Source organism: Schistocerca americana, chromosome 3 (genome assembly GCF_021461395.2).
Source record: "Schistocerca americana isolate TAMUIC-IGC-003095 chromosome 3, iqSchAmer2.1, whole genome shotgun sequence".
NCBI classification, from domain to species: Eukaryota; Metazoa; Arthropoda; class Insecta; order Orthoptera; family Acrididae; genus Schistocerca; species Schistocerca americana.
Window position 1 is genome coordinate 50,494,679 of NC_060121.1, and position 25,338 is coordinate 50,520,016.

The 25,338-nt window shown below is 39.8% G+C and overlaps 1 protein-coding gene across 3 annotated transcripts in view; it reads right to left on the minus strand.

Annotated features, from left to right (window-relative positions):
* Positions 1-19,682, minus strand: part of LOC124605375 (E3 ubiquitin-protein ligase ZNRF2) — a 683,705-nt gene extending 664,023 nt beyond the window's left edge. For all 3 annotated transcript variants that reach the window (XM_047137010.1, XM_047137008.1, XM_047137007.1), the window contains exon 1: positions 19,146-19,682. In XM_047137010.1, the coding sequence (XP_046992966.1) occupies positions 19,146-19,518 (373 nt within the window). In that variant the 5' untranslated portion in view covers positions 19,519-19,682. The remainder of the gene's footprint in view (positions 1-19,145) is intronic.
* Positions 19,683-25,338: the final 5,656 nt, after the last annotated feature.

A 25,338-nucleotide genomic window follows, 5' to 3' on the forward strand; every position in this document is an offset into this window, starting at 1 on the left:
TCGTTAAGCAGAAACTGGGGCTATCTTTTCCTATAGATCTACCTGGAACTTCTGCCTTGGGTCTTTGTGAACTTCTATTATCTCATTTTCAGAAAAAAAATCCTCTCATGTGTGACGGTAGTAGAAGAGTTACACCGACTGGATAAAGCTTTATTAACGGCTATGTCCGCAACTTCTAGTTTCGTCATCTTAGCTGCTTCACACGCTATTTTAGTTTCAACTGTGACTCTTGTAATAATAATAGTAGTAGTAGCAGTAGTAGCTGTATTCATCCGTAGGTCTCTTTTTACAAGGATATAGGACATGTCAAAGTATTTACAAGTTTAGACCAATTTAAAATAAGCTAATTCGTATACACATACATTTACAGACTTCTAGTTAGAGACAATCATTAGATTTACTCCAGGTATACAATACTTTTTTTACAAATAACTTATTAAATAATTTAATGCCACACTGTTCACTCGTATCTCACTATCAATCACCACACACACTATACATACTTTGTTTCATAACACTTCACACACACACACACACACACACACACACACACACACACACATACTGGTGATCTCTGGGCCATTTTCTGTACCGCAGCTTCCCATTTGCTATCCTGAAAAACTGAGTCAGCATCCCTCCATAATGAGTGAGATGTTGAGCTCAGAAAGAGAAAGAGGTGTTAGTATTGTGCTATGCATAGCTTGGGGTAAGTATTTCTAAAAACGAAAAAAGAAAGAAAAAAACAAAGTGAAGGTGTTATGTGGAATGTTTTATAATCACTATTATTATTATTATTATTATTGTTGTTGTTATTATTTATTTGTACAACATTTTTTTCAATCAAACCCCTATTCTGTTTTATCTAAGTAGTCCTTTAACATATAAAATGTATTGCATAACAGGTACTTTTTGCTTCGTTTTTAAACAAGTGTATTTTTGCAATTTTTTAAATCTCTATTGGTAATTTATTGTACAGTTTTATTCATTGGTAGAAAATGCTGTTTTGAGTTTTATGTTTATTTTTTCTTGGTAAATGTAAGTTGAGTCTATCTTTTGATGCATGGTCAAGGACAGAGCTGTTTGTGCAGTAATTGACATGTACAACTGACTGGTAAATGTATTCACCTGGAGCAGTTAAAATTCCCATTGTTTTGAACAGATCTTTACATAATTATTCTTATGGCTCTTTTCTGGAGTTTGAAAATTGTGTTCATATTTTGTGCATTTGTTCCCCAAAAAAGAATGCCATTGCTTAGAATTGGGTGTACATATGAATAACATGTAAGTAAAAGACACTGCATCTTACACACTGATGATAGGATTCTACGGGCGTAGCATGCTAATGACATTCTGTTTGCAAGTACCTTTGTGTGTTCACACCACTTCAACTGAGAATCAATATTCATTCCTAGAAGTTTTGCATTTGTTACACAGTCTATAGAGGTTCCATTATTCCTCTTCAAACTAAAATTCATGGCATTAGTTTTCTTTATGTTCAATGTCACTTTATTGCTTAGTGACCAATCAAACTTCCTTGAGAGTTTCATTTGCTTTCTCAGCAAGGAGTTCTCTTGTTTTCTCAGTGACTATAATATTGCTGTCATCAGCAAAGAGAATTTTTTCACTATGAGTAACACTACTCGGAGAGTCATTGATGTATATCAGGAATATTATTGGTCCTAATATGCTACCTTGTGGACCCCTGTATTAACCCTCCCATAACCAAGCTTTTTCACACCTCTATATTACCAAGAGTTTTGTGTTTTATTGTAATATTTGTTCTCAGTTTTCGTTATTTCCATTGAGTGGGTTTATTTAGTATTGAGAAACAGCTTTTCAGGTCATTAGAAGTATTTAATCAGATCACAGATACAAAGTACAAAAGTTTTTTTATATCTTTCACTAAATTCAGTACTCAACAAACAGAAAATAATCTATGTACCTCAACAGTCACTGCAGTAAAATAACACAAGACTTTTTTCAACTTTTCAGTCAAGTACAGTTTTGCACTGCATGCACTTCACAGTAACAGTTTCTTCTCTGTGTATATACAAACAGGTTTCTTGCATGTTACACAACAGAATCTTGTTTTCCGATCTTTGGTTCTCTTGCAATCTTGACATTGTTGTGGCGTTGGTAACTTCGAACACTGGGTGTGGATCACTGCTGTAGGAATTGCAATGCCACAAGCTTTCAGTGCATCTTGTACAGCTTTATGAAGACCGTTGATATTTTTCGCTCTTTCTTTCATGTTGCCTTTGCTGAGTCAAAATGTCAGTTCAGTCGTGAAGAGTTTACGTCGGCTTCGGTTATTCTTCTGCCATTCAGGAAATCTTTGAGTGTACAGAATATATCCATTCAGTGCTGCAATATCTATCATTTCCATGAAGATTCTTAGTGGTCGCATCTTGTTCCTCTAACACAACTGTATTCTCTTGTCATTTTGTCCCCATCATTTACAGCACCTTTGGTTTTGTTGTAGTGCAGTATGATTTTGGGTTTGTGTTCACTTTCTTCACCACTCACTTGTCTCTCATTATGCTGAGTAGGGAGTAGTATTACTGCCTTTCCCTTCTTTGGAACATAGGAAACTAGAGTCAAGTCATTTGTGAAGCCAAACATTGCAGAGTGAACTTCTCTTTTTCTGTTTGGCAAGAATTCCTTCAGACTCTCTTTCTTATTGGAATGCAAGGTACCAACCAATGTCGCATTTCATTTTATTAGTTCAGCAGCCAATGGAAAACCTTATTCAGAAATGGTTCCATCAGATCCAAAACAACTCTCTGTCCTTGATTCACTTCCCGAGTATTGTCCACCATTCCTGTGTAAATTTGGACCCATAATAAGTAAGATGTCTTCACATCAGCACAAACACAAATTTTAATGCCATACTTGCCGGGTTTGCTCTTCATATAAACCCGAAAAGGGCAGTTTCCTCGGTACATTGCTAATCATTCATCAATTGGGGACATCAGAAGTGTATAGAATTACCACGATCTCTTCGCTAGAAAATCCTTTTGACATCCTTACTTGCAGATGAAATACTGACTCGTGTAATGTCAGTTCAACAGTGAACGTCAAATTAAACTCAACAATAGTAACCAGCAACAATAACAAACACTGGATCTATGGCAAAAGTTTCATACCAAGTGGGGTAGTCTCACAATCCCATCAATAAATGACTTGAATAACAATGATAAAGCAAAAAAAATTAGACAGTCTTGAGTGTAAATTCAACTTCAATCATTTTAGTACAAAGTCATGAAACGACAGGCGTATGGCCCTTCAGATAACATTATTATAGGGAAAAAAATCAACATGGGGTAGTCAGAATACCCCACTTGGTAATGCGTGGGTTAATGTATTTTGGTTCTGATAAAGTATTTCACTAAATGTTTAGATCTATTTGAAGTATGTGTTACCTCTACTCTTTGTACCCCATCTGCTAGGTATGATCGAAACCAGTCATTAGCTACCCCTCTTATCCCTAATGCTTCTAATTTAATAGAATCTTGTGGTCAACGGTATCAAATGCCTTAGAAAGATTCAAAAATATACCTGTGCTAGACTTATCTTTATCAAGAGCATCAAGTACAACTTTTGTGAATTCTACAATGGCAGACTCCGTATTTTTGTCACTTTAGCAACCAAACTCTGATTCGCTTAAAAGATTGTATTTATTCAGTTAATTCATTAATCTGTCTTTCATAAATGCTTCTATTATTTTTGGGAATGCTGACAGCAGGGAAATGGGCTGGTAATTTTCTATGTCTTCTGGCGTTACCTTTCTTAAGCAAAGGTACAACTCTAGCCTGTTTTAACTGCTCTGGAAATGTCTCTGATGTGAAGGATTCGTTTATTATATTTGTCAAGGGGGTTTGTGTAATCCCTTTGCATTGTTTCAGTACACACATTGGAAGCCTACTGAATTTTTATTTTTTTTGGTTTTTGAACATTTTTATTGACTTCATTCTCTGTGGTTGGAAGTAACATCATTGTATTTAGTGCAACATTATTTACAGATATTATATTTGTTTTGGGGGAATATTTGCTGTAACTTCTCTGCAATACTTGAAAAATGCTCGTTTACATAGTTGCTAAGTGTTGTGAATCATTTATTACCTTATCCCCGTCCATTAGCAGTATGTTATTCTGCATTTGGTTGCCTCTCCCAGTTTCCTTTTTTATAACATCCCACACTGCTTTGCTTTTATTCTCTGCAATATATATTATTTATCAGTGTTTGCTAAAACCATTTAAAATGTCACTAATTTTTGCACCACTCTCATGACTTGCATAGCTGGTGGGAAATACAGTGTGTCTCAAAAAGTCCACTGCAACTTCAATGTGTTATAGCATCCAAACTAATTAAGATATTCACACCATATCTGGCTTATGTGACAAGACAAATGTGTGAATCCTTAAGGGACCAAACTGCTCAGGTCATCTGTCCCTAGACTTACACACTACTTTAAGTAGCTTAAACTAACTTATGCAAACACAAACACACATACCCATCCCCAAGGGAGGACTCGAACTTCTGACGGGAGGGGCCCCATGGTTATGTGACAGACAAATTAACCAAGTTTTGTTGTGAGCGTTCCAGGATGTCTTGAGTTAAACATAATGACAATGGTTCAAAAAAATGTTCAGTATGTGGAATGGTTTATTCAGACAAATTGGACATGCGGGGTCAAAAGAACTTCCAAACACGGTATAGAAAGCAACCACCCTCACAGGTGTCGATACGATGGTGGTGCACCGCCACACTGGGATCAGACGGTGTGAGATGTTCAAGACCAGGTGTTTCCATTTCGCTAGATTGGCAGGTGTGGTCAAATTCCCTAGTCTCCTAGGTCACCTGATATTACACCAATGGACTTCATGCTACGGGGGTATGGCAAGGATAGCTACTAAACGCCTGTCAATCACATCAATGACTTAAAGAACTGTATCGTTGCTGCCACTGCCTCAGTTGATACAGATATGATGCGCCGAGTGTGGATACACTTCGAATGCAGGCTGGATGTTGTGGGTGATAAAGGTGCACCTGTTAAATAAGACTGAATGGCACAACAACTTTGTGGGACAGTGTGTCACGTAAGTCCAACATGTGAATATCTTAAGCAGTTTGGATGCTATGATGCATTAAAGTTTTACTGTACGTTTTGAGACACCCAGTATTATTGCAAAAAAAGGGAAAAAAATGTGCACAGAGGATCAAACACGTGTTGAAGTCTGTTGGCACGAATGCTGGTCACTTTTCCCCTTGTCCACACTGAAGTTTGCTTAATAACACGGGCCTGTTCTGCGGTGAGTCCAGATGAAATTGAACACGTAATGCTGTCTGTCCTTAATCGCTTTATAGGATGTATCAGTGTTCTAGGTCAACATTTAGAGCACTGATGTCACAGTTATTATAGCCAACGTATGCTCCTTTCCAAGATACAAATTTGCTTTATTTGGTACAGTAGGACACCTATTTGTAGGACCTCTTCTCTTGCTATAGGGACAGTGGTTTGTGGAACATTTATCTTGTTACTATTTCACCAGTTTCCACAGATGTTAAGCCATTGAAATCCTCATCAAATGTCCTTGCCAACGCCACAGGCAAAGTACATATTCTCGTTCAATAATTAAAAGGACAAGAGTAGGTGTCATACTTCGGCCACTAAGAATGTTAATAATTACTTGTGTTCATCACCTATTATTTGAAATTCTCCATAAAAATGTTAGTTGTTACAGGTGACAAAGTTGAGTCCACAGCAACCTCGTCACAATGTTCGTAAAACATTCATACTGAAAATAACTCTACTGCAAGCATAATTCCACCAGGTCACACATATTTGGTGCGATTATCTCCAATGTATCTGGTACTGGGATGTTAGTAAGTAAAGACTTGGCACCAAAGTTCACCAGTAGGCCAGTTGTGAATACTTTTGTTGTTCGCAATGGACGCCAAATTAAAGTGCAGGCATGTTGCGTACTGTCTGGTCAATTCAGCCTTCTCCGTTCTCTTCGGGGTACATACTAGCCACACTTTATGGGTAACAAACACAAGTTCGTGGTATTGACGACTCTCACGATCGGCACTCAATGTCCAAATGATCTTGCTGCGGGCAGCTTTCTTTGCTGACAAGCCTTTTTGTTGTAAAAGTCTCAATGTGTGCACAGTGTCATCTAGAAATGGACCTACAAGGCCTGTAACAGACCAAACAGTGTATAAGTACACTTCGCATTGTTCTGTTCACAAGTGGCTATACAACGCACTCTACTGGAATCACAATGAGAACCCAGATTTACATTTAACTCCATTGCACAGGGTGTACATAAAGTCCGGAAACACTTGCAATTAGTTATTGCACAAGAACTAAGCATTATACAGATGTCATATATATTGCATTTTGAAGAGAAACTCGAAGTTTTTTTTTTAACAACCATTCCATATGTGAACCATGAGTGAGCCGGCAGTCTTGCCATACCCGTCCCAGCATGGCATCGTCGACTGTGGCAGTCACTTCCTATATTCTCTCCCAGAGCTCTGCTACATCACGCGGTAGAAGCAGTACATACACCAGATGTTTTATGTGACCTCACAGTAATAAGTCATGCGGAGTGAGATCTGGTGGTTGGGGAGGCCATTTCATGAAACAGCTGTCCCCTTCAGTAGCACAGCTGATCCATCGATGTTGCAGCTCCGTGTACGTGCTCAAGTTAATGGGATGCATGACGCACAGATTTCTTTGGACTCCTCATGAATGTATCTCATACGTGCTCACACTGGGATGTCCGCTTCTCTTTGGAGGGCACAAGCAACCCGTCGTAATAAATTTGTTCTGCCAGTGGTAAATGGCCTTCCCTGTTGGGGGGCTTCTTACTGTACTTGGTTCTAAACATCTGTTGAACAGCTGTAGCACTCTTGTTTTTGTCGAACTCCAACACACAGAAAGCTCCCTCCACACCTGAACTCGCCATGTTTGCAACTAGCACTGATATTGGCAAATTACCAAACTACGCTGTGGTGGTGGTTTCTCTTCAAAGTGACATATTTATGATATCTGTTCAACACTTGCTTCTTGTGCAATAAACAACTGAAAGTGTTCCCAGACTCTATCTACACCCTGTACACTATGTGATCAAAAGTATCCGGACAACGCCAAAAACATAAGTTTTTCGTATTAGCTGCATTGTGCTGCCATCTACTGCCAAATACATCATATCAGCGACCTCAGTAGTCATTAGACATTGTGAGAGAGCAGAATGAGGTGCTCCGCGGAACTCACGGACTTCGAACATGGTCAGATGACTGGGTGTCCCTTGGGTCATATGTCTGTATGCGAGATTTCCACACTCCTAAACATCTCTATGCCCACTGTTTCCAATGTGATAGTTAAGTGGAAACGTGAAGGGACATGTACAGCACAAAAGCATACAGGCCGACTGATGTAACCGAGACCGGAAAAGTTGAGGGGTTGCCGAGAACGAAGCACTGCGGGACCAAACGGGAGCGGTCCCACAAACAAACGGGAAAGGATGGACATGGACAACGAGGGACGACTGAGCAAGACTTTATGAACAACAACACGCAAGAAGCAATGGGGTCACAAGTGACAACCTCAAGAATTCCACAATGTCCACTCGTACACAGAAACAAAGTAAACATGCTGTCTGTAGGTGATATGTCGATAGACTCAGACGAATATCAGACTGCCTCAATGAGCGAGGCAGGTGCTTAAATACAGTATAGGGGTCGTCGCTATTGGCTGCTGGGACCACGTACTCCACAGTGGCACCCTCACGTCTTACACGGGCCAGGAACACGCGTAGTCACGGCCTATGGCACAACGGCTGCAGAGACTACAGCACAACGGCTGCAGAGACCTCTAGTGGTAATCTAGGTCCATGCTGTCTGACGTGGATTCGAAACCCACGACACTCGGTACCAGACCGTCCTTGTCTGTTGACTGATAGAGACTGTCAATGGTTGAAGAGGGTCTTAATGTGTGATAGACAGACATCTATCCAGACCATCACACAGGAACTCCAAACTGCATCAGGATCCACTGCAAGTACTATGACAGTTAGGAGGGAGATGAGAATATTTGGGTTTCACGGTCAAGCGGCTGCTCATAAGCCACACACCACACCGGCAAATGCCAAACGACGCCTCACTTGGTGTAAGGAGCGTAAACATTGGACAATTGAACAGTGGAAAAACATTGTGTGGAGTGACGAATCACGGTACACAATGTGGAGATCCCATGGCAGGGAGTGGGTATGGTGAATTCCCGGTAGACGTCATCTGCCAAGGTGTGTAGTGCCAACAGCAAAATTCAGAGGCGGTGATGTTATGGGTGGTCGTGGTTTTCATGGAGGGGGCTTGCATGCCTTGTTGGTTTGCATGGCACTATCACAGCACAGGCCTGCAGTGATGCTTCAAGCAGCTACTTGCTTCCCACTGTTGGAGAGCAATTCAGAGACGGAGATTGCATCTTTCAACACGATCGAGCACCTGTTCATATTGCACAGCCTGTGACGGAGTGGTTACGCGAAAATAAAATCCCTGTAATGGACTGGCCTGCACAGAGTCCTGGCCTGAATCCTACAGAACAGCTTTGAGATGTTTTGGAATGCTGACTTCGTGCCAGGCCTCACCGACCGATATTGATACCTCTCCTCAGTGCAGCAGTGAAGAATGGGCTGCTATTCCCCAAGAAACCTTCCAGCACCTGTCTGTGAGAGTGGAAGCTGTCATCAAGGCTACAGGTGGGCCAACACCATACTGAATTCCAGCATTACCGATTGAGGGCGCCACGAACTTTTAAGTCATTTTCAGCCAGGTGTCTGGATACTTTTGATCACATAGTGTATTTAGCTGTTCCCTGTGGTCAAATTAGTATTGAGAAAACACGAACACAGAAGTCAGGCTTACAATGGCCAGAATAGCCATTAGCAACAGTAATTTTTGGAGGAATGGACACCGAAGTCTGTTCACCATTCAGAAAATGGTAACTTTTCCCCTTTCCCTTAAATTAATGCTGTCATAACTTACTTGAGGAAGTTCCCTGCGCAAGCCTTTGTTAAATGAGACTTCTTGAAGTTTACTTTGCTCAATAATGTATATTATTATTGTTGTCCGTTTTCTGATTTCCTTCTGACCAATTTTCCAATCCAAAATCTTTGGTCTGAATGTTTTTCTATCTGTAACGTCTGCCTGACTTATACTGGCAACTTTAAGAGCCTCCTTAATCACAGTGATCCATTTAATTGGCTCAGATTTGGCCTTACTTTGGTTTCTATTTGTTTTGTCAACTTAGTGGGTGTCATTCTTTTAATTCACCCATAAAATTTAAGTCTTCGTTTTCTCATGTCACCATGTATGTCTTTGTATTCTTCTGTTTCCTTATTACTTCTCAGCCTGTAAGTTCCTCCATCAATAATTTTGGGGCCTAATATTTTCCTCTTAATCTTTCTTTCTTTTGAATTTCTTCAATACCCCTTATCTATTTAAAATTAAATTTTCTGCTCCTTGAAAACATTCAGGTTTGATTGCAGCATTGTGATGCATAAGTTTGCTGAATTTAGAAAGTGATTTTTTACAATAAATATTTTGTGTTAATCTGAATACAGTTGCCATTTTCTGACAGTGAACTTCGTTTGCAGCTTTTTCCAGACTTTTTTTTGTATGATTTTCCCCAAGTATTTAAATTGAGAAACCCTTTTTATTTTTCCATATTTAGTGTTCAAAAACTTTGGTGTTTGCTTGTTGCAAGTCATACATTCAGTTTTTTCGAATGATATTCGTAATCCTACCTTTTCTGCAACTTTTCTAAGGATTTCAATTTGTTTTTGAGCTGTGGTAATACCCCTAGTTAAAACTGCCGGATCATTTGCAAAGGCGAGGCAGCCTACTCTAATATTACTTCTACCTAATTTGATCTATGTTTTGACTCGAATTTTGTTCTCAGCATTCTGTAATTACCTTTTCCAAAATACAGTTACACAGTAATGGGAAGAGTCCATCTTCCTGTCTAACACCAGTCTTTATATTAAATGGTTCATAAATATCTCCAATGAATTTAACTTCAGAGCTGGTTCCTGTTAACGTTTCCTTAGTTAGTGCTACGAGTTTTATTATCTAGCCCTCGTTCCTTTAAAATTTGGGAAAGAGATTCACAATCAACTGAGTCATACGCCTTTTTAAAACCCGCAAATGTACACACAATATTGTTACTAGAAATCCTTTAGTTTTAAATTAAGAATTTGTTCCAGACAGGATCTGTTCAGTGTAAAGCCTGCTTGGTATTCGTCAACTTTAGGTTCTAACTGTTCTTAGCCTCGATGAAGTAAACATTGCAAGAGAATTTTGTATATGACTGGGAGAAGAGAGAGTCCTCGATAATTATTAACACAGGTTATATCTCCTTTTTTTTGCAGTGGGTGAAGTAGGGCAATTTTCCAGTCTCCAGGTATTTTCTTAGTTTTCCAGGTATGTCCTATTAGTTGAGTGATCTCTTTTATAGTGTTAGGGCCAACTGATTTTAATAGTTCTGCAATTATACTGTCTTCTCCGGCTGCTTTATCGTTTTACAGCCTCTTAATTTGTTTAGCTATTTCGATTTCAGGAGGTTCTTTAGAGTTAGCGTTGGTGTTATTAGTTTGGTATAGTTGGTATTTATTCGCTGGTTCTGGACAGTTTATAGTTTTCCAAATTAATCAGCAAGTACATTACAATTTTCCTGGTTGTTAAGAGCCAAACTCCCATTTACATATCTTAAGTAAAGACTCTGAGGTTGGTAACTGATTAGTTTTGTTTTGAATGTTCTATAAAAGTTTCTTGTATTGTTCTTTAGGAAGTTTTTTTCGATTTCTAAAAGTTGAGCATTTTTGTAGTTTCTTTTAGTCTGTTGGAGTAATTTATGTGTTTCTTTTCTTACAGTTAGAAAGGTGGTGTACGTATTTTCAGATTTGTTATTATTCCAATTCTTGAATGCCTCATGCCTAGACTTAACTGCTGTTTTACAGTCCGCGTTCCACCAAGGGTAGTTTTGTTTCTTTCAAAGCGGAATTAAATTCTGTGCTATTTTGATGAACTTTTCTTTTAGGCTTTTCCAACTGTTGGAGTGTTTTTTTGTGAAGTTCGCTTGTTAGAGTTGGGGTTATTTTGGCAGTGTCAAATTTGGAATAAAATTTTTTGTTGTGAAGAGTTTTTGAGGTTGAAGTTTTACATTTATTCGCATTAAATAATGGTCAGAATCAATATTAGCCCTTTTCCTAACTCAGACATTTAAAAATTTTTTGTAGATAGGGTATAAAATTGCTACGTGATCAACTTTAAATTCCCCAATAAATGTATTGTGTGCCCACCAAGTATTTTTATTTAGAAGGGTTCTTTTTAAAATATGTTGACAAGATTTGAAGGTTAAAATTTTTTCATGTTTCAACAAGTCTTTGACCATTCTGGTTTGTCCATTTATGCGCAGGAAATCCACCCAAACGTTTTCTTACATTTTTTCTCTTTACCTAATTGAGAATTAAAATCATCCATTACATTCTTAACACGGTTTGAAGGAATTTTCTAGACTATGCTTTCTAACATTTCCCAAGCTTCATTAACTTCTTCAGGTTTTTTTATGGTTATCCTCATTGACTGGCATATGGGCATTAAAAAAAGTGTATGCTCTATTTGTGCTTTTAAGAGAAATTGTCATTAGTCAATTATTAATGGGTTTTACCTCCGTTATTGAGCTTAAAATATTTTTGGAGACTGCAAAAACCACTCTCTAATGTGGTGTATTATTAAGTATTCTTTTATCAGTTTTACTTTTAAAAAGACGATAATTGCCGAAATCCATGGCGTTAATGTCTGCCATTTGTGTTTCTTGAAGTGCCAAAATTTGAATCTTCTGTTCTTTTAATGTAGCTCCCAATTAATGAAGTTTATTTGTCTGCAAAAGTGTTTGTATGTTAAGTGTTGCATAAATGTTTTTCTTGGTTTAAAGTTGGCCGGAGGACTCCAACTGACTGTTGAATCACATTGCATTTTAACCAAGCCACTCCACAATACGAAAGACTAGTTGCGCCAGTAATACTGGCAGTGGATTGACCGTCTGGAGTAATACTGTGGTTATCAAAATGCTCCATGGATGATTGTACCTGAAATCAGGTGGGGCTGAGTAGACTTACTGAGAGTGTTAAAACTGAAAGGATTACCTCCTGAATAGAAATTTCAGTTGCATCACTGGTGAACAGACACTGACCACTTTGCCGATACTACAATACTGATGCAAAGTGGATTTGGTTTAGTCTTGCCTTGGTCCAGGACTGCTTATTCTGCACTCGCAGCTGTCCACCGTATCTGATGGGACACCTGTGACCCGTCCAATACGCTAGGCAAGCTCAGCTTCTTAAACCTTTAGTTACAAAGTCTTGAAGTCTGGATATACACTCCTGGAAATGGAAAAAAGAACACATTGACACTGGTGTGTCAGACCCACCATACTTGCTCCGGACACTGCGAGAGGGCTGTACAAGCAATGATCACACGCACGGCACAGCGGACACACCAGGAACCGCGGTGTTGGCCGTCGAATGGCGCTAGCTGCGCAGCATTTGTGCACCGCCGCCGTCAGTGTCAGCCAGTTTGCCGTGGCATACGGAGCTCCATCGCAGTCTTTAACACTGGTAGCACACTGGTAGCATGCCGCGACAGCGTGGACGTGAACCGTATGTGCAGTTGACGGACTTTGAGCGAGGGCGTATAGTGGGCATGCGGGAGGCCGGGTGGACGTACCGCCGAATTGCTCAACACGTGGGGCGTGAGGTCTTCACAGTACATCGATGTTGTCGCCAGTGGTCGGCGGAAGGTGCATGTGCCCGTCGACCTGGGACCGGACCGCAGCGACGCACGGATGCACGCCAAGACCGTAGGATCCTACGCAGTGCCGTAGGGGACCGCACCGCCACTTCCCAGCAAATTAGGGACACTGTTGCTCCTGGGGTATCGGCGAGGACCATTCGCAACCGTCTCCATGAAGCTGGGCTACGGTCCCGCACACCGTTAGGCCGTCTTCTGCTCACGCCCCAACATCGTGCAGCCCGCCTCCAGTGGTGTCGCGACAGGCGTGAATGGAGGGACGAATGGAGACGTGTCGTCTTCAGCGATGAGAGTCGCTTCTGCCTTGGTGCCAATGATGGTCGCATGCGTGTTTGGCGCCGTGCAGGTGAGCGCCACAATCAGGACTGCATACGACCGAGGCACACAGGGCCAACACCCGGCATCATGGTGTGGGGAGCGATCTCCTACACTGGCTGTACACCACTGGTGATCGTCGAGGGGACACTGAATAGTGCACGGTACATCCAAACCGTCATCGAACCCATCGTTCTACCATTCCTAGACCGGCAAGGGAACTTGCTGTTCCAACAGGACAATGCACGTCCGCATGTATCCCGTGCCACCCAACGTGCTCTAGAAGGTGTAAGTCAACTACCCTGGCCAGCAAGATCTCCGGATCTGTCCCCCATTGAGCATGTTTGGGACTGGATGAAGCGTCGTCTCACGCGGTCTGCACGTCCAGCACGAACGCTGGTCCAACTGAGGCGCCAGGTGGAAATGGCATGGCAAGCCGTTCCACAGGACTACATCCAGCATCTCTACGATCGTCTCCATGGGAGACTAGCAGCCTGCATTGCTGCGAAAGGTGGATATACACTGTACTAGTGCCGACATTGTGCATGCTCTGTTGCCTGTGTCTATGTGCCTGTGGTTCTGTCAGTGTGATTATGTGATGTATCTGACCCCAGGAATGTGTCAATAAAGTTTCCCCTTCCTGGGACAATGAATTCACGGTGTTCTTATTTCAATTTCCGGGAGTGTAAAAATTCAAAGCTGTGGCAACTGCTCTTGCAGAATGTAATCACTGAACCAATATCTGAATACGGTAACGACACATTTTCTATTAATGCACATCCCCGTGGGTGATGTCAAATGATAGCTAATTTAGAAGCGAAACAATTGTGAATAAATTAGAAGTCAGAAGTTTGTGGGTATTACAACAAGAACTTGGTGGTGGCTTAGTCAGCAGGTGTATGGGGAAATAGAGAACCTACCCACATCCACCATCTGCTTCGAACAATATGCATCCAATGGCGAACACAAACCACTCACGGAAGTTTACCACACATAAAATATCTCATAAAAGAATTACAGTTATTTTCTTAACATTGCATTCATCGACTTTGACAACACATGACACAACTGCGTACTTTAAACATGTATATCTCACACCATGCTACAGATCTCCTGTCACCATAACCTGCAGTCTAAAAACTGATATAGAAGCAACATAAATATTGTTAGTGATTTATTCCATTCACATTTTGTGCACTTATGATGTCACACACAATACAACTGCACTCTGCATACGTCAAAACTCATGTCCGGTGTCGGTAGCTTCATCCAATCCGTGTCATGCCAGGTTCCAAATGCCTGAGGCTCAATCCCAAGTAACTCCAAGATTTTTTTTCTGTCCCATATCACCTAGCATCCATTTGTTAATGTGGAAAACGCAACATGGTTTGGAGTCCACTGCAGGTCCCCTGATAACTGGCTGTGTAAATCAAGTTTAAAAGTCTGACGAAGGTACAGGGAAACCACCTCTTAAAGGACCCTGATTAGTAAAAGCACTGAGGTGTTCAAATAAACCGTCACGTTAGTGACAACTTCATGTAAAGCTAAAGTTGTGCTTACAGAGCATCTCTTTTCCTTTTTTAGTACAGAGGATAAATTTAAAAAAAGTAATGAGCACCCAACTTCAGTCATCATGCCAAAATTGCTCTCTAATTGCACTTATTCAATTTGTACATTACAGTATTACAAACAAAAATGGAAAGGTGTCATCAGCCCATAGACCGATCTGAACACTGGAGCTCTTTATTAGGCATAGTGTTATCAGAAATCCTCAAAATTCACATTTCAAAGTTGGACATTCAGTTATTCTTACAAGGGAACCTCCCCATCACGCTCCCCTCAGATTTAGTTATAAGTTGGCACAGTGGATAGGCCTTGAAAAACTGAACACAGATCAATCGAGAAAACAGGAAGAAGTTGTGTGGAACTATGAAAAAAATAAGCAAAATATACAAACTGAGTAGTCCATGTGGAAGATAGGCAACATCAAGGATAGTGTGAGCTCAGGAGCACCGTAGTCCCGTGATTAGCATGAGCAGCTGCGAAACGAGAAGTTTTGGGAACTTCCCTCAAATGAAAAGTTTAATTTTTTTATTTTCAGACAATTATTATCTGTTCGTTCATTATGTTTTCATCACTTTTTTGGAAGTGATTATCACATCCACAAGAAAACCTAAATCGGGCAAGATAGAAGAATCTTTTTACCCATTCGCCAAGTGTACAAGTTAGGTGTGTCGATAACATATTCCTGTCATGTGACGCACATGCTGTCACCAGTGTCGTATAGAATATATCAGATGTGTTTTCCTGTGGAGGAATCGGTTGCCCTATGACCTTGCGATCAAATATTTTCGGTTCCCATTGGAGAGGCACGTCCTTTCGCCTACTAATCGCACGGTTTTGCGGTACGGTCACAAAACACAGACACTAAACTTATTACAGTGAACAGAGATGCCAATGAACGAACGGACAGATCATAACTTTGCAAAAATAAAGAAAGTAAACTTCTCACTCGAGGGAAGACTTGAACCAAGGACCTCTCGTTCCGCAGCTGCTCACGCTAACCACGGGACTACGGTGCTCCTGAGCTCACACTATCCTTGATGTTGCCTATCTTCCGCATGGACTACTCAGTTTGTATATTTTGCTTATTTTTTTTTCGTAGTTCCTCACAACTTCTTCCTGTTTTCTTGATTGATTTGTGTTCTGTTTTTCAAGGCCTATCCACTGTGCCAACTTATAACTAAATCTGAGGGGGGGTGCGATGGGGGATGGGGAGGTTCCCTTGTTAGATTTTGTGTAATACTGCAATCTGTCATCAAAGTCTGAAGTATGTCATCAAATTACAACATACTGCAATTTATGACAGTTTTATTTACTTGTGTGTAGTTCCACACACACACACACACACACACACACACACACAATACCAAACAGTGAAGGTTAGAGAACCATTTGATCAAATGCACAGAGAATACATGCATTCACAACAGTGAAATCATGTTTTCAAACAAAACATTGACTGCAGAACCAGTCACGTATAACAACACCACATACTCCAAACTATTGGAAAGTGTCAATTGATCACAGAAAAGCAATATTGCGACTATTACCAATGTTTGACAGGCGATCAGAATGTTCATTACAATCAGTACATTGTAGTATAGTATTGTCATTTAGGAAAAAGATCACACATATTACCCCCACACTAAAATAAAACACCTGTAGCATATAAACTATAGCAGAATTTAAAGATGTGAATCATTATACATGAATCTAGATGCTTTGTGTAGTTGATTGTTTCCATAAATTTCTACAGAAAATAGAAATGGCAGATATATGGACTAGGGAAAATGGGAAACATACACGGAATACAGGTCAGAGAGAAAGAACGAAATGCAACACTACTGAGCCTGAGGAATTCAGTAAGTCGTGTGAAAAATCAAGCACTTGGTGTTTACTATTATCCAAAGTGTGTAATATCTGATTAGTGCAGGCAACTTATCTATAGCTAAGTATTTCCGTAAAGTTTTATGGGTGACATGCACATCACTAAAGAGATCTTCCAGATGATCAACAAAATTCATCTACTCTGTTAACTATTTATTCATCACTTCAAGATACGGAGTCCATGCAATAATTATGATTTGCCATTTCGATTTTGTTTTGGTATTGGAGTTTACACAAACCAAGCTTCATCCAACACAAAAGGGCTGGAGACCACATGTACTCTACCTTCCTCCCATAAGACTGGAAGTAATGCAAGTATGATATGTGTTTTGTGTTTTCTACTTGTACTGAGCACAAAGAATTGATCAATCAATAACTGAAGTACAGATCACTTCTCTAAATAGGGATTTGAGAAACTTCTCATCGTGGAATAGAAAGTGCTTTGTAATACATTGTCATACAAAATAGTCACGCAAAACACAACAGCTAAAAATCATGTTTTGAGTCCTAGTATATTACAGTAAAACTATTAAGCTGTCAACTCAAAAGTGGGTTTGAAAACCACAGTGCTTTACCAGGTGAAATACTTTTCGGGGTGTTATACCCTATCCTTTAACTTTCGAACTGACTAATCTAGGCAAATCCCTTGTTGGGATCAAATATTTGGTATTTTTCGTATCAACAGGTCATTCTCAGAGCTGAAAAAAATTATAGATGTAAGAAAAAATCTTAGGACCAACTAATGATTGAATCCTGAACTTTTGGCTTTCTTGTCCGACTTACCCACTGAGCCTCACATATCAAGATACATTTACATTATTTTATCCATACTCTATCTGAGACTGCCAATACATAATTAGTTGGTAGTTTCTTGTATCCTCCCAGTTTGTTACCAGCAAATCATAATACAAAGAAAGATTATAAGGATAATGAAGGTTTCATCTCCACCTGTACAATTTTCCGCCATTTAGGCCTACTTGTCAGTTTATCTATCTCCATACACTTCAGGCTATAATTTTGCAATTTATTGACCTGAGTTTGTTCAGTTATGATTATAATATACCATATATATAGTAGAATAAAAACTCACATTTAATTCCAACCATAACCGTTACACATTTCATGACACTTAGGTCCACGAGTTACCATTTTGGTATTATGTTCACAGAACTTTTGTCAATACATGAATCTCTTATCCTAGAAACCTCTCAGATCCAGACACCAATTACCTTCCCATAAAATTCACAAGAGACAACAGAATACAAATCAGAGAGAAAGAATGAAATGCAACACTACTGAGCCTGAGGAAGTCATGTGAAAAATCAAGCATTTGGATGTGTACTTGCTAACTGCTATAAAGATCTTTTGCGTAATCTCTCCTAGGCAGTTCATTGGCAGATTAAAAGCTCACTTCAATGAATTACAATGCTGGGCTCTCATGCACAGCAAAAGGATCAAGTGACATTATTCTGTACTGATTGTTCAAGTTCTGTAAACTAAATGAAATGAAAGTTAAGAAAAACAAAAGGCAACTAAAACTTATTCTATTGTTTGTGTGCTACAGAAATTAGTTTCTACAAATGCAGGGTCCACACAATCAAAACCTGAAACATTGTTACACTCACCAAGAAGCCTGTAATTCCCATAATTCTGTTCTTACATTACTGAAGTTCTCACTGGCTTGGGTATACCTAATACCATTATTACAAAATACAGGCATACAATAAGGAGGCAATATTCTGTGCAGCAATAAACATTGTTTTTCAGGCAGTACTGACATCAAAAAGAGGACTATCAAAATAGTAAAAGAAATTTATGAGTATATTAGGGAAACAGACTTATAGTTCTGTCGACAGATCCACATAATATACTGTTGCTCACAGTAAGCTTCTCATCAACCAATCAAGACAATTCAACATCTCATGCAGGGGAACAAGAGAGGATTATATTGCAGTGTGGCCGAGACATTTGGATGGTGAATAGCCGATATGAACAACTATTATAATACAAGATAATCTAAATATTAACATACCAATTTTAGTTATCGCAAAATTAAAACCATATGAATGCAATTTTCTATTTTTTTTTTTTAATTTACGATAGTTAGGAGAGTTTTGATATTTTGTTATTTGCTACATACAAGTTCCGGTATGTACTTCGGAGATCGCAACAGTTTTCAGATAACTGTAATCGCACACGGGTGAAGGTGTTACTATTATACTGTTCACAACAAAAAACTGGAGTTTCAAGCAACTTTTATGCAGGGCAGCATAGTGGACGCTGATATAAGTCTGCTCCAAAATGGAACTTACCACAACAATGAATAAGTCGCTCTATTGTTGACAGCCTTTCTGGTAAATTATTTCTATGCAATGTTCTGCTGTAGAGTTTCATTAGCACAGCATCAATACCAGTAAGGATTTTGTCGGTAATTAATACAGAACTGAGGCAACTTTTCTTACTTCTGTTTCATGAGCTATGCTGCTTGCAACTATTTACTCACCGTTTAAGGGCCAGATATTCGACGGCAACGAATGAGCAGCGTAAACTCGACCAAGACTAATGTTGGCAGCCAAGGGACCAACCAGCACATGATCCTCGGGAGAACTGCTGTCAGTTTCAGGGGATTCAGATATGTCATAAGCGCCGACGCTTGCATTCGGTATTCCAATTGCTTCGTGACTTGAATGACTGTCAGGAACACTTGACAAGGATCTTGCTCTTTGTCTATCACTCGACACAGCACCTGGAATTGCTCTTAGAAGGCTAAATCCCGTACTCCCAGCAGCAACAACATCGGAACTGCTACTCGTAGAAAATGTTCTAGTTCGCGGACTTGATCCTCCACCGTTTGCCGTACTGGCTTTAGCACCCATTACACTTGATGCGGTATTAAATTCCTAGCAAACAAAAATTTTGTATGTTGTGAGGACTACGGATTCGAATACGACCGAAATCGACACAATCATATCACTGACCCTAAGACAATAACACGGCCACAACAACAAGCGGCCATAATGCTGCTGACTACCATAGCACACTCTAGCGCGCAAGAAAGAAAACAAAACATAGTGACGGCCAACTTCCTCGTATTGCTGCAAAATAATCTCTGGTGATAAATAGTAGCGAAGCGAAAGGCTCTCTTTGGCGGTGGATTTGAAAGATCCATTTGTCTGCTACCATTTCTATACTGTGAGTAATTTTTAAACATCTGAATAAGTTTATTGAATTTAACTTATATTATATTATAATAAGCTTCGTATCTGCAGTTCACAAACAAATGAGATAGGCAGGAAGACATCAGAAATCAATTTATAACACATAATAACAAATTGAAGTAGGGACAACAAGAGTTACAGTATACCATATCCATTGTCTGAATGACGTTAGAGGCATACATAAGATAGTAAGTATGACAACGAATATCTACAGTCACATAGTTATTCTGAAAAACTATGTTATTCGTGAAAGGACAGTGACAAGCTATAAGCAGAACCACATAAAATTTTAATAACAGAACCCTAAAAATTAATCAGTACGAAGTGCACCTACATCTGTAATTTTGCGGTAAAAATACATATGTCAGACTCAATACAATAATCATCATTGCACTAATAATAATAATAATACATTATTCTAGTAAGTTTATTATAATGTGTCCCACAGTACATAACACACAGTTAATTATTATGTTAATTTAGGATGAATAGAAACAACTGGTTACATCATATGTATCAGATGATTGAACAGGTCGTGTAACGTTGTCTGCAAAAATTTACTATTAACCTCTAGTCTTGTAAAAATGCCATTAATAAACAGCAGTTTGACATAAAAGAGCAACAGTTTTTCTGTGAGATACAATTTTTGTGCCCTACAATGATCTGGTCAATATGTGACTTTATATTACATTTTACAGCAGTAATTGTTTTTATATTACTCTTCTTTCTTCATATTTCTTTTAATTTCATTTAGTTTTATGACAAAGTGCTGAAAGTGCATTGAAATCCCCACACTATTTATTTTGTCAAAAAGAGCTAATTAATGATTGTTTCATGCGAATCATTTCATTATGAGTAACAAAACTCAAGAATACTTTGCCAGCTTTGATATAGTCTATGCAACAACTAAAATAATACGTTTTATGTTCATAATTTACAAAATATATTCGTGTATAAGGAGGAACAGACAAGGAAATGCCCTTGCACATGATGTTTGGTCACAATAAAACAAAATGTGTGTACATGGTGACAAAAGCATATTTTTTAGTGACTGCATGGATGGTATCATACTAAATAATCTATACAGCAACAGCAACTATGAAATCATGACCACATGTAAGAAGAATAAAAAATGAATATACTTTCAGATTTGATTAGTTAACCATTCCAGTTTTTTTTGTTACTGGCAGTATCAGAAGTAGAACACATTATGCACAAGGCAACAGAAAATTACTCATGAACATACACAAAGGCACAACATTGTGTCGCATCAGCAAACAGAATATTACCAATTACAAATCAGCATCAAGTTCTTACCAAAGCAATAGCATAGGTTGTATAAGTTTCTTATAAAAATAAGTTTGCTATGGCATTTTCAATATGTTTCACTGATGTCATCGTACAAACTTTATCAGAAGGCTGTATAATTAAGATTATCTGTACAATGAAGGTTATCTATATTTTTACTGTTGCTTTGTTGTAATGAGCGACTCATTCATTCATTTGTACATTCATTCATTTGTCCATTCATTCATTCATCGCATTACGTAAATAGCATCATGAAGCAGAGCCTTCATTGGTCTGGAATGAGCCGAGTTATACATTTATAAGCAGTTACTGCAGGCTATTTCTGTACAGAATACTAACAACAAACTGTGACTACCTCCAGTAATAATACTGATGATTAGGGTAAATACTTTACATATGTGGAGGAACAAGTAATTTGAAAAAATCTTATCATAATCAGCTGCTGTTGTCATTTAATAATGTTTTACTTAAAATTAAGGATTTATGTAACTTAACACAGACCACCTCCAGCTATCTAGATTTTGAGGCAAAACTGAAGATTGTGGTACCACCCATTGACTTTTTTGCTCATGGTGTTATCAAGATGGTGGAGACCCTTATTTCAAACTTATATAACATGGTGTCCTTGATGTCACTCATTGCACATGTGAGCAAACACAAGTAATATGAAAAATATTTAATTGCAAAAATAATATGTAAGTAATGGGACAACTGCAGAAATTAGCTTGTTTTGGGTGGGGACAAATTAAATAGACACCAATCCTAGTAATTAAGACAACCTAACGAAATACTCACACACAAATCAAGAAAAAACAGAAAGAAAGAAAACCCTCAGCAATTAGAACCACAATAAAAAAAAAGCTTAACCTGGTATCAGAAATTTCACTTGACCTCTATAGCTCAAATGCAGTTCATGATGTCACAAACACACACATAGATTTAAAACCTGGTACCATAAATTTCACTTGACACATACAGCTCAAAAGAAGTCGACAATACAATACTATGCACCAACACACAGTTCCAAAACCTAGTATCAGAAATTTCACTTGACTTTTACATGAAACCCACAATACCCTGAAACTACACACAAAAAACCAGTACTTAAGACTTTACATGACCCAACAATGAAAAGTCCAGACTGTAATAACAACAATATGAAAATGAATTATTTCTACGCACCGCATAGAGTTAGGCAATGAGTCGCTAACAGACACAATGAAAATGCTTTCGCTGTGACAATCTTTTCATTGTGTCAGTCTGCGACTCAAAGACTTCACTTGCCCTATGTAGCTAAAACAAAATCTGCAGTATCACAAAACCTAACCTCAGCCATATAACTAATATCAAAAACCTATCCTCACCCTTGTAGGTAGAAAAAACTTCATAATACCTACCAATTACAATCCAACATCTAACAACACAATCCATAACTTTCTAAATAATTGCATTAACACTCATTCTGATGCACAAAAAACACACGCTTATGCATATAAATATTCCTGCTATACAAACTACAGTAAAAACAAAAAAAAAAGTACTTACCATCCAGTCATCCAACATATAAATCTAGCAGTCTAGTGATAGCAAAAGTAATGTCATCAATCCTCTCCGGGGGACACCACCTTGACGAAGCACTGTCAGTGCGGGTGGAGAGGCTTGCGCATCTGCGGGAAGCTGAGGGCTATGCCGAAGGTAGAAGACCTACCGCCGGAAAGGCCTCAGCCAATGGATCAGACTAAGAGTGTCCCACAATGTCCCTTCTTCCCTATCCACTTCTAGTCCTACCCTATTCCCTGACCCAACCCAAGGTGTAATACAATCCGTGCCGAGGGGTGCATGGCACATGGGAAGATGTGTCACAAATGGAGCCTCTGGGATACTGGATGACCTCCCTGAGTAATTAGCCTTACACTGCTCAGGGTATTTGTGGTGTGGACCTTCTAGATCCCCAAATCTCATGGGACCAATATGGACACGATTATAGAAAATAAAGAAAAACAAACTGAGAGGCAAATTGAGACCTCAGATACCCAAACATCAGGGACAGAACTGATGGAAGGCATTCCCACTACTGAATCAGGGTCTAGACCTGGGCCAGAAGTGGGAACTGTAACCGAGAAGCAAGACCAGATTAAGATCAGAGGCTTGTCTGGGGCCCAGAACAGGAAACTACTCAGGGAACAGAGGAAAAACGAAGGGAAAGAATGGCTTCCTAAAGACAAGTGGAGGAAATTAAAGGGACTAAAACCTAAGACCCCCAGGAAGAAATTGTCTCAGGTTGAAGGGGACAGGCAGACCCCCACAACGTCAAAGACAGGTAGTAAGCGGATAAGGGAGGAATCAAAGACTCCCTCCTCCCTGGATAAGTGAGTCAAGAAAAAACCAAGGTAAGAAATGGGGAAACAGACCTATAGTACTGCAGTCTCGGTTTTTAGGATGGCAGTTATTCAGGAAGGTTATCCACTGGTGGCCATCACCTTACAGCAGGAGGAACTAGTACAGATGGCCCTCTTTGAAAAGAATGAGATGGACGGTGGCCCAGGTCCCGACTTCAGGAGGGTCTATCTAGATCGCAGTGCACTCATTTTTGTCTGTAAGGGGGTGCACACAGTAGAATGGCTCAAGGACTAGGTGCCCATGATATCCCCGTGGGAAGATGCGAAGCTGCTGGTTAAGATGACAGGGGAGCTTCTTAAGACCGCAAAGATTTCATTATGGGTACCTAAGATTCTTAAGGAAGTCTCTCCCAAGACTCTGTTTGGGAAAGTAGGGGCCCAGAACCCAAAAGTCTCAACAGAAGACTGGAGAGTGATTAACCAGAATGTTGCTCCAGAAGGACAAACCCTGGTGGTGGAGGTTGGTGAGAAGTCCCTGAAGGCGATGCTGGAGCAGGACCTGATATTGTTTTTAGGGTTCTCGCAGGTCACCGTCAGGGATCTCAAAGACCTAAAGATGGCAGCAAGATGGAGCCTGGAGGTGCTGCAGATTTATCTGCAGCACAGTAAAGGGTCCTCTGCTGCCCTGAGCCGCTGCCTGGGGAGACAGGAAATGGATGTGGCCCTGATACAAGAACCCCTATTTATACAAAGGGGGTGTACTGGGCCTTGGTTGCACTGGAGGTAAGCTGATCTATGATAGAAATCTAAGAAACTCGAGAACATGCATCTATGTAAGAAAAAATGGCATTTCTTTTACGCCAATGATGGATTTTTGCTCTAGGGACTTAGTGACCATTAAAATGCAGCAATGTGAGGAAGGTATCACAAGGGAAATTATTTTGGCCTCAGCATTCTTTCCTTATGAAGACAGCTCTCCTCCTCCCTTGGAGGTGAGGAGACTGGTAGAGACTTGCCATCGGCAAGGTGATCAACTGCTGGTGGGATGCGACGCCAATGCCCACAACCTAGTGTGGGGAAGTAAGGACACCAACAGTAGAGGTGAGTAACTTCTTGAATTTCTTTTAGCTAACAACTTAGAGGTCCTGACTAGGGGCAATGAACCCACATTCAGGAATAGCAGAAAGGAAGAAGTAATTGGCATAACCTTTGGTTCCATGATGATGGGTAGCTATGTTGAACAATGGCATGTGGTGTTGGAGCCATCCTCATTGGACCACACGTACATCAAATTCAAGGTTGAAATGGGAATCAGACAGACCATGACCTATAGGAATCCCAGGAAAACAGACTGGGAGACATATAGGAGGGACCTTGACTTAGGCTTATTGGAAACCTCGATAAGGAATCCAGTAAAATTTGAGGAAGTAGCAGAGGCTGTTACCTCTGCCATAGTGACCTCATATCAGGACAACTGCTCAATCATCAGGAAGTGCACAAATAGGAGAGTTCCTTGCTGGAATAACAAACTGGAAATGCAAAGAAAACAGGTATGGAGACTGTTCAATATTGGGAGACGTAAAGGACAATGGGCTAAATATCATGAGGCCCTTGTCAATTACAATCTTGCAATCAGACAAGCAAAGGAGGCATCCTGGAAGGCATTCTGTGAGGAAGTGAAAGGCACGGCTGCACAAGCCAGACTTCACAAGATTCTCACTAGAGTACCAACCAATACAGGAGGTATGTTGATGAAGGAGGATGGGGAATATACAAAGGCAGCACATGAGACGCTGGAATTGCTCCTCAAAACTCACTTTCCTCAGTATGC